The 9,876-nt window shown below is 44.1% G+C and overlaps 1 protein-coding gene across 1 annotated transcript; it reads left to right on the top strand.

The window, feature by feature from the left end:
* Window positions 1-5,336: 5,336 nt before the first annotated feature.
* On the top strand, window positions 5,337-8,759 carry LOC119002660 (T-cell ecto-ADP-ribosyltransferase 2-like). Its single transcript, XM_037068683.1, has 3 exons — window positions 5,337-5,414; window positions 5,761-6,469; window positions 8,672-8,759. The coding sequence occupies exons 1-3, from the start codon at window positions 5,352-5,354 to the stop codon at window positions 8,746-8,748; spliced, it is 849 nt and encodes a 282-aa protein (XP_036924578.1). The 5' UTR covers window positions 5,337-5,351; the 3' UTR covers window positions 8,749-8,759.
* The last annotated feature ends 1,117 nt before the right edge of the window (window positions 8,760-9,876 follow it).

Below are 9,876 nucleotides of genomic sequence, written 5' to 3'. Positions count from 1 at the left end.
GAGAGGAGGAGGTCAGAAGAAATGCTGTCCCACCCGCATTCGGAGCATGCAGCCAAACTTCAAAGGAGCCCAAACACCCTGTTTGTGTGTGTTGGCTGCTATTTTGAAATTAAGGATTTTTTTAAATCCTCATAGAGGATATGTTTGTAGATTTTATTGCTTTTAGAGAGAGAGGAAGGGAGAGAAAGAGAAAAACAGACATCGATATGAGAAACACTGAGCAGTTGCCTCCTGTATGCACCCCGACATGGGATCAAACCTGAAACCTAGGTACGTGCTCTGCCCAGGAATAGAACCCGAAAACTCTTGCACAGGACAATGCGCCCACCAACCGAGCCACCCAGCCAGGGCTGTAGTTCAGGTTTGCTGGCTGGCCGTCACAAACCTGGTACAAGTGTAGGAAAGAAATGAAAGCTAAGCCCTTGGTCGTTTTAATAGAACCAGTTTATAACATCATAAAGAAGAAAATAATTTAATTTCACTCTTGAGACCAACCAACCTAAACTAGAAAATATTTTTATTTCCTTGTGCTTCCTTATAGTCTTTATTTTTCTACAAGTGTATCATTTTTTTTGCATAGTCATCATTTTAGCCACTAACTGTTCCTCTGGCTTTAGATGTTCATGCTGCTCCTGAATTTTTCACTGTTGCAAACACTCTATAAACACTTTGTGTACTTACTTTTTTAAAAAATCATTTCAGAGCCAAGGTTAGAGAGAATGAGAAGTATGAGAGGTTTCTGGTAACTGTCTTTTTTCTCTTCCAAATCTTCAGCAAGGGACTCTACCTGTCGCTCATCCCCTCTATCGGCACAACCTCTCTACAGTTTACATAGGGTCATCTGCATAAGTCCAACTCATCTCTAGAACGAATCCTGACCATTCAGAGGGGTCATTTAAACATCTCCAGACCAATAGTTACTGATGAAACAAACACATATTGAGCATCAACCATGCGACAAGCAAAACACTCAAGAGGGCCCCCCCCCAGGCAAATTGGTGAATTTCTTAAGGTAGAGAATATTTGCTAAGCTTTTATCTGTGATTATGTGCATTAAGCTAATGATCAAACCTTAACCGTAAGACTAAGTTTTGGGAAAAATAAGCCAAAGACTAATGAGGCACTCTCTTCTGATCAAATAGCTTTGAGGGACCAAGACTAGAGACAGATTCTTCTTCAAAGGACAAGAGCAGTGGGAGGGAAGGGTGATGCAAAGGACCATCCAAAATATCTGAGCCCTGGTCATATGTGGGCCTAACGTGCCTATCCTGTGCGAAGAAGTCACCCTTTGAGCCGGTCTTTGACCTCTAGCTCTCACTAGGAAAGCAGTTGAGACCCACGCAGCTGAGTGAGGACAAGGAATGGGAGGCCACAAGGAGCAGTTTCATTGAACCCCACTGTTATCGTACTTTGGGGCATCTCTGTGAAGACTAGTCCGTCAGAGGGTTTTGCAGCGGCCATTAGTGAGCGAGCGTCCATTCCTGCTGACGCGGCTGGTCCCTGAGCCAGAACTGATCTCCACCACCTCCGCTGAACACCCAGCAGTACAGGGTTGTCGCTATGGCTTTTTACAATCTTGTAACTTTTAGAAATGCTAAAAAAAGGAGAAAATATATTCACATACTAAGTTACATGTTTACCATTTCTAGTACTCTTCATTCCTTCCTTCAGATTAGAGTTACTGTCTTCTGTCCAGGGTTAAGGTTTCGGGTTAGGGTTAAGGTCGGGACACCAGGCTGTGTCAGTGTGATCTGGAACTGCCACTGCTCATGGCTAAGACCGTTTGGAAAAAGCCCTTTTGCAGCAGGAAAAAGTAAAGCCAATACGCAAAATGAAGCAAAACCAAGAGAGAGCAAGGACGCACGATGGTGGTGTTTGTGTTCCTGAGTCCTGACATGCCTGAAGTCTAATGACCAATTAGCAAAGACGGAACAAAATAAGCAAAGAGGAACAAAATAAACAACAAATTAAGCAAAGAGGAACAAAATAAACAACAACAACAACACTTCACTTTAACCCGGATTTTCTAAATTTAATAATTTTTGCAGTACTCAGTACCGGCCAAATGTAAGGAAACATACACCAAAGTAGACAGATTGAAACAGCTTTTGTGGAAGGCAACGTAGTAATATATGCCAATGTTTTAAGTAAAAAATAACTTGAGCTATCATTTATACTCCTATAAACTCATTCCATAGGAAAAATTCTCATGAATGCAAATATACAAGGATTTTCATTGAGGTGTTTTCTACAAGAGAAGAATCAGAGGCAACCTGTTTATCAATACTGTAGAAACAAAAGATTACATGTCTAACATTGCAAGAATCAAAAAGTCTCCTTTGTCTTTTCCTTTTCTATGCTACAAGTTTTAGTGTCCTTGGGTCTGCCCTTTACTTTGGAAGCTAAACTGCAATTCTGATACTCAGTTCTTGAAAAGGCTGGCTTTTCTAGTGACAATTACAACTGAAACACACCTAAGAAAGGAAGGAGAAAAATGTTCCTTCTCCCCAATAGCTGCAGAAAAGCAGATGTTGTTCTGTGTCAGGAAGTCAGTTTTGATAAGGCTAGAAGCAGTCGAAAAAGTATGTGTCTTACTGTCTTATCCTGTGAAGAGACTTGCTTTTCCATATTTAACTGAAACAATTCATAAAACTTTCTGTCTTACTCTCTTACCTGTGAAGAGACTTGTTTTTTGACATTTAACTAAAATCATTCTCTTCTGTATACTGTTTAATAAATGAGTTTTTTAAAGACATACAGATTTCAGCCCTGGCTGGTATGGTTTCAGTGGGTTGAGCACCAGCCTGTGAACCCAAAGGTCGCAGGTTCAATTCCCAGTCAGGGTACACACCTGGGTTGAAGGACAGAACCCTCATGGTTGGGGCTGTGTGAGACGCAACCAACAAATGTGTCTCTCATATCAGTGTTTCTTTCCCTATTTCTCCCTCCTTTCCCCTCTCTCTTAAAAAAAATAAAATCTTTTAAAAAAGACAACACATGGATTTCAGAGAGTAACAATAATTCCTGTGAAACACGATTATTAATCTTAAAAGGTTTTGATCATAATTGCACGTATTCATGCTATTTGAATGATTAGTATCTCATAAGGCATGTGCACTGGCCAGTCAGGATGGACAGTCACTGTGAACAGCTGGTAGTGCCAGAGTGGTACAAGGAGGCTGAGGACAAGCCTCGCATTTGCTTGTTAAATTTGTGTCCCTCATATTGAATTGGATACCAGTGTCTCTCTAGGGTATTTGTTCATTCATAGAAGGAGAATGGGCCTCCCCTCCTCCTCATTCATCCACCAAATAATAATTCATACTTGTGGCTCTGATGCATTTCTGATTTAAACTGTGAATTTGAACAAGTCTCTGTCTTGCTTGAAACAAAGAATTTTTTAAAGTTTTTCATTTTATAGAGCTTTTTTCAATTCCCAGCAAAATTAAGAGGAAAATACAGAGATGACCATATGCTCCCTGCCCCCACACCTGCACAGCCTGTCCCGTTATCAACAGTCCCAACTAGAGCGGCACGTGGGTTACAACTGATAAACCTACGTTGACACAGCGTTATCGCCCAAAGTCCGTAGTTCACTTTCGGTGTTGTACATTCTATGGGTTTGGACAAATGTATAATGACACACATGCTTCATTTTAGTATCACACAGAGCAGTTTCACTGCCCTAAAAACCCTCCATGTTCTGCCTATTCATCTGTCATCTTACAACCCCCATCTCTAGCAACCCCTGATCTTTTTACTATCCTCATGGTCCTTCTTTTTCCAGAATGTCATACAGCGTGGACACTTTTCACATTGGCTTCTTTCATTAGTCATACGCACTTAAATTTCCTCCACATCTTTCACAACTTGAGAGCTATTTTCTTTTCTCTTTTAGTGCTGAATAATATATTTCATCCTCTGGATGTATTTCTTCATTCACCTATTGAAGGACATCCTTGTTGTTATATCTATTATAAATGAATTATAAGTAAAGTTATGTCTATTTTTTCTAGATTATTAACTTTATTTTATTTATTTTTATCTTTTTTAAGATTTTATTTATTTATTTATCTTTAGAGGGGAAGGAGAGAGGGAGAGAAACATCAATGTATGTTTGCCTTTTGTACATCCCCTGCTGGGAGTTGGCCTGCAGGGAACTGGCCTGCAACCCAGGCATGTGCCCTGACCAGGAATCGAACCGAGATCCTCTGATTCGCAGGCCCACGCTCAATCCACTGAGCTATGATTATGTCTATTATTAATAAAGCTGCTGTAAATACCCATGCACATGTTCTTGCGGGGGAAGTTTAAAAACTACCCTCCATTTCTTTCAAATCTGATCTGAAACTGAAAGTACATCTCTCCCCAAAATAAAAGGGCCAGAGCACTGTCTCTCAGGCACTTCTGTCGGAGACAGACCAGGACGGAATCACTAAGGATCTGCAGGAAATCAGGTACCTGATAACTCAGTTCCGACCTCTAAAGGGGATGGGTCTCTGTCCAAGGACAGCCTGGTGTTTGGATGGGACCGGGAGAGGGTCTGAACCTGGGGCGATTGCTGTACTGGGGGTTCTGTCAAAAGCCAAAGCCACAAAGTCAGTTTGGTGCCAGAAATATTCCAGGTAGGGAGGTGAGGTCAGACATGGCAAAAAGGAAAACATATTGAAGGACAGACATGCCATCTCTCCATCCCACTTAAACCTAAAAACTTAATCTCGGATGGTGAGATCTATAGCCCAGGACCCCGAGGCAGTGCCGTTGGTCCCTGTGTCTGGCAGGGTCCCTGTGGAAAAGGGCACGCTCTCCCTTCCTGCAGTTAGTCAAGCCGAGATCTTTAGGCCACTTTCCCACACCAACGTCTATGTCTCCTTCCAAACAAGAAGCCCTGGAAGCTCCCATGCATTGTAGTCTCTCTGGTCATAGTGAAAAGTGACAACGTCGAGAAGTGTTCAGAAGGATTGGCTTAAGTTTGAGACCCAGGTTAACAAAACTCTAACAAGAACTTTTTTGGAACATGAACAACAACAAAAAAAGGCTTTTGTGAAAGGACTCATGGTATTTCTCTAAGGGGGAGTAAAATGTCAGGGGCTGGGAAGGATTTGCCAAAACGTGATCTGTTTTCTCATAACCTCTGCCTCTGACCGGTACCAGTCACGTCCTTACCCGCCCCCTACTGAAGACCAGAGGTCGTCGTGTAGAGCCCAGACAGAAATCCTGGGTAGCTGTGTGGAAAGCAGTGTAATGGGAGCCTGGACCTCTGGGTCTGAAGTTATCAATGCAGTGAGACTAATGCTCACACCTCACTTTCATTATCTTATATTTATTTGCAGTTACTTTTGAACCTGGAGATGACCTCTCTTCTAGCCACAGCAGTGCGCTTTTTAATCCTCACCCAGTGGTTGACACAATGGGTAACGTATATACCCCTCCCACCCACATCCTGTTGATCTTGGTTTCCCCTCACATCTCTGAAAGTGTAGAGTTCCCACACTTGTGTCTGAGACTAAAACCAGTTAGAGACCATGTAGGTGAAAAGATTTTTTTAAATATCAGGCAACAAAACATGAGTTACAAAGCCTAGTTTTCTCTTTTTACACTACTCACAGTATAATAAGACTATCTTCGTGTGTGTATCATGTATGAGTCCTGTAATAGGAACGTGTCAAATCCCATGCTGAGCAGGAAGTCCATAGTGTGGGCTCTGGGCAGCATCCAGGACGTGTGAATGGGTCAAGGGTCACTCTCTCTTCTCTGCAGGCGATGGCCGGCCAGGCAGGGAGAAGTAACCCTTGTAAACTAGACATGGCTGACAATGCATTTGATAATCAGTACGAGGGCTGTATAGAACTAATGGACCAAAAAGCACCCCAGCTGTTAAAACAAGAACTGGAAGTGAATAAAAAGTTTAAAGAGGAATGGGAACAAGCACAGACAAGATGGAAGGAGATAAAGTCACATATAGACTCTTCAAAACTACTCAGTGATTTCCAGGGAACAGCTTTGGTGGCCTATACTGGGGAAATTGCAACAGAATTTAACAAAGCTGTGAGAGAATTCCACCAACACCCCGAAAACTTTCAGTTCAAAGCGTTCCACTATTATCTGACGAGAGCTCTTCAGCTTCTGAGGACAAATGAGTGCCGTACAGTTTACAGAGGTATTACGATAAAGTGTCAACCCAGTGGAGGAAAAGTACGTTTTGGCCAATTTGCCTCATCATCTATGGATATAAATGTAGCTAAACGTTATATTAAAAATGGGACAGGGACACTGTTCACAATCAAAACCTGCTTGGGTGTGCCTATTAAAGCATTCGCTTTCAATCCAGAGGAAGATGAGGTGCTAATTCCAGGCTACGAGGTGTTTGAGCGAGTCACTGTGAAAAACATAAATAAAACATATGATGAAGTTTCACTTGAAAACCCCCAAAAATTAACAAGTAACTACAATTGCAACTACAGCTCAGGTGAGTCTGGGACTGTGCTCCAGGGGGTAGTGGTGGGGCCCTCGTGAAATAGAAGAGGGGGCACTGTGATACCAGAAGCTGCAGGGCAGAGAACAATGGGGCCTAAAACTCTTCATTGCTGAAGAGTTTTAGGTTCCTAAAACTGTAGGGCTGGTATCCTGGAACAAAGAGAAGCTCAGGCAGTTTCTAGTCCAGTCGTGCTCTCAAATTCCCTGCTGTGCAAAAATGTCAGAAGGAACAGGTGGGCACCAGACGAAATTAATTAAGGAAGCTTTGATATGTCAGGAGCTACAGAAAAGGCTTAGGGGAGTTGGGAGACCCTGTCCAGGCAGAACAGTGTGGCCACTGCAGGAATCCTGCCAGGAGGTGAGGGTGCCTGAGCTGGGGAGGTCACCGTGGGGATGGAGGAAGGTCAGGGGACTGCACTTTTCTATGAGGTACTTGTTCCAGGAGAAAGAGAGGGAAAGCAGAGTGCGTGGGACTATGGTTAGAAAATCAGACGGTGCACCTTAGGGTTTCCAGTGTGGGTAGTTTATAGGTTCTGAAATAGTTGAAGGACATTTCCACTGAAGCCACTGGCTAGACTGCAGAGCAGGTGAATAGGGCTGGAGCTGAGGAGATGAGAGGACTGAAAGGCTTCGCACAAATGGGCCCCGTTAGACACATGCACAGGGATGATGCCTAGGCTGATGAAGGCTAGAGATGGTAAAAGCAGAGAACACACACCTCAGTGAAGGCATACCAGTAATGGCTGAAAACAGTCACGGAGAAAGGCTATGGCCTGTCCAGCCCTGTGACGGGTGAGAAAGTGCCGCCAGGAGCCGCCTCCACTTTACTCACCTTTCCCAAGGTGACCTGGCTCTCAGATTTCCGTGCATTTACACCTATCATTCCTTCAGGCCTGAAGGCTCTGTCTTCATGCCATATTTCATCCAATCTAAGACACTATCAATTTAATAAAGTCATTATCTTTCAAGACCCAGCTCAGTATCACTTCTAATCATAAGCCTTCTTTGATACTTCCAGGCAAAATTAAACATTACACTATGCTTCATGCCACCAGTTTGGGGTCAGACGACCTCTGTGGCAATCCAGGCTCACCCACCATTAGTTCTGTGAATTTGGAAAAGTTACCTGAGTAATCTGTGTCCCAATTGCCTCACTTGTAAAATAAGGATACAAATAGCAATATTTCAGTACTATGTCTGTGAGAATTTCAAAAGTTCTTTTTTTATTGCCTGGCACATAGACATTGCTGAGCAAATATCTTTTTTTTGCCCTGTAGAGAATGTGGTATAAGACATACCCTCACCATCTCCGTGATAATAATTTGTTTACACTCTGGTCACCTCTTTAATGCCAGACACTTTGCCTTCCTGTGCCCTCTGCACCCAGTGCCTGTCATTAATGCCTGCCTTGAATCAGGGCTCCCACATTTGTGGCTGAAGTAAGCTAAGTTTTGTTGAGATGCCAGGCTCCAGCCAGAAGTGATCTGAGTGGCAGAGGAACCGAGTGTCCAGCCAGCTTCAGCCAAACTAGTCTTTATCCTCTGAAAGGATGCTGGAAACAAGAGAAATGTTCGGGGCAGAAATGGCACTGCAGCCAGTGATTACTGGGGGACTCTGAGCTTTTACATGCAGAAATTTTGAATCTGGATCAGGCCTAATAAACACAGGGCAGCCAGGCGAACAACGCAGCAGAGGGAAGCTGCTGCCCCCTCCTCAGGGAGGCTGAGCTGAGAACCCAGACCCCACCCAGAGACAGGACTCCAGGTAACACTGGCTGGTGGAGAACAGAGTACACATGTTGCTGCAGAGATGAGTGTCCATGAGGCCCAGACCCAGAAACAGACTCCTAGGTGGACAAAGAACACAGTGGCCAGGGAGCTGAGGCCCCAGGAGGAGAAGCCTGTTTTACTGAGGTGCCTGTAGCTGGGAGCACAGGCGCATGGGGAGTGTTGATGGAAGGGGCCATAGGCCTGAGAGCTCAGTCCATTCAAGGTGACCTTAAAGTCAGAGACCCAAAAGGATGTGTCCTCACAGCCCACTCTCTCTCTGGAAGGCAAAGGAGTCTAACTGCAGGCCATGTGCCAGGAACCCCTAGAGCCCACCCTCCTGGTGTTTGGTCCTTGGGTAAAGTTTGAAATGCTTTAAAGCCTTAAAAATCCTAAAGAAGCCTTTCCTTCTCTTCCCTCCACTGCAGGAATGAAAGAAAGTCCAGCGTTCATTCTGCTGTTGCCCAGTGTCCTAGGCCTGCTGCTCCCCCTGGCCGGGCTGTAGCTGTCCCCTGCCCGGGGCCTGGTTCTGTGTGGGGTGTCGGGGAGGGAGGGGCGCAGGACGGTTTTGTGGCTCACCCTAGTGCTCACGTCCCCCAAGGTGCCTAACAGATCTACTGGGTCTGACTGCAAAAGGGTGCTTGCTTTCTGACCTAAAGTTACTACTTGAGATAACTCCCCATTTTCTGGATACTTCGCCGTGATTAAAAAGCAAAGCCTTTATGCATTATACGCAGTGTCAGTCTTTAGAGTGCAATTTCATTGTGATGAATGTTATAATCTAAAGAAATAAACCATTTATAATCACACCATGCTTTTCTGTGACTAGTTATTTCTATAGGTTGCATTATTTGTGAGACATTCTCCCAAGGCCTTGGTGTGATGGTGATGTTTTCCCTGCGGAGAAAGGCCATGCCTTATACTTCTCACAAATGCCTCACAGCCCCCTGACTGGCTGAGCCAGAAACACAAGGGCTGTGTTAGATAGAGGAATCCTTCTCCCTACACCACTCCACCAAGCTCTGTTAATTCACTTTAGTAACAGCTCCCTATTGGTTGGGGAAGTATTTCTGAAATAAGACCATAAGGCATAAAGTATAAAGAAAATTTTTTGACACAGTGGTTAACAGTATAGTTCTAATGTATCAGGTGCTTACTGTTGTCAGTGTAAGAAGTGTCCAAACTGGTAAGAATTTTATGAGTTTATTTGAGCCAAATTGATGACAGTGTTGGGAAGCAAAGTGTCCACCAATTGAGAAAATGCTCTGGAAAGTGGCGGTTTCACCACTTATTTTATGCATCAGAATCAGAGGGGAAGACATAAGGGGTCACATGAAATCCACTGATGGTAGGTTAGGGAGGCGGGAGAAAGCAAAGTGGGGAAACCTCTGGGATTGGATGAAAAGTAAAAGGAATAGACACATGCTTCTATTCCATAGGCAGGTACAGGACAGTTAACACCTGGCGTGATACCTTAACGTCGAGGGGATCTGTGGTCTCCGCTCTGGTGCTGTGGTTGTGCCCTGACGGGTCCGGAAAAGGAAGAAACCACTTTGCTATTCCACAGTTATGTTATCAGGTACGTTACTGTAGGTACAAAAAAAACAACAGGCTCAGGTAAGGTGAAGACTGA

Source organism: Sturnira hondurensis, unplaced genomic scaffold (assembly GCF_014824575.4).
Source record: "Sturnira hondurensis isolate 20B ecotype Veracruz unplaced genomic scaffold, ASM1482457v3 Scaffold0017746, whole genome shotgun sequence".
Lineage (NCBI taxonomy): Eukaryota > Metazoa > Chordata > Mammalia > Chiroptera > Phyllostomidae > Sturnira > Sturnira hondurensis.
This window is presented reverse-complemented; position numbering and strand designations above follow the sequence as displayed.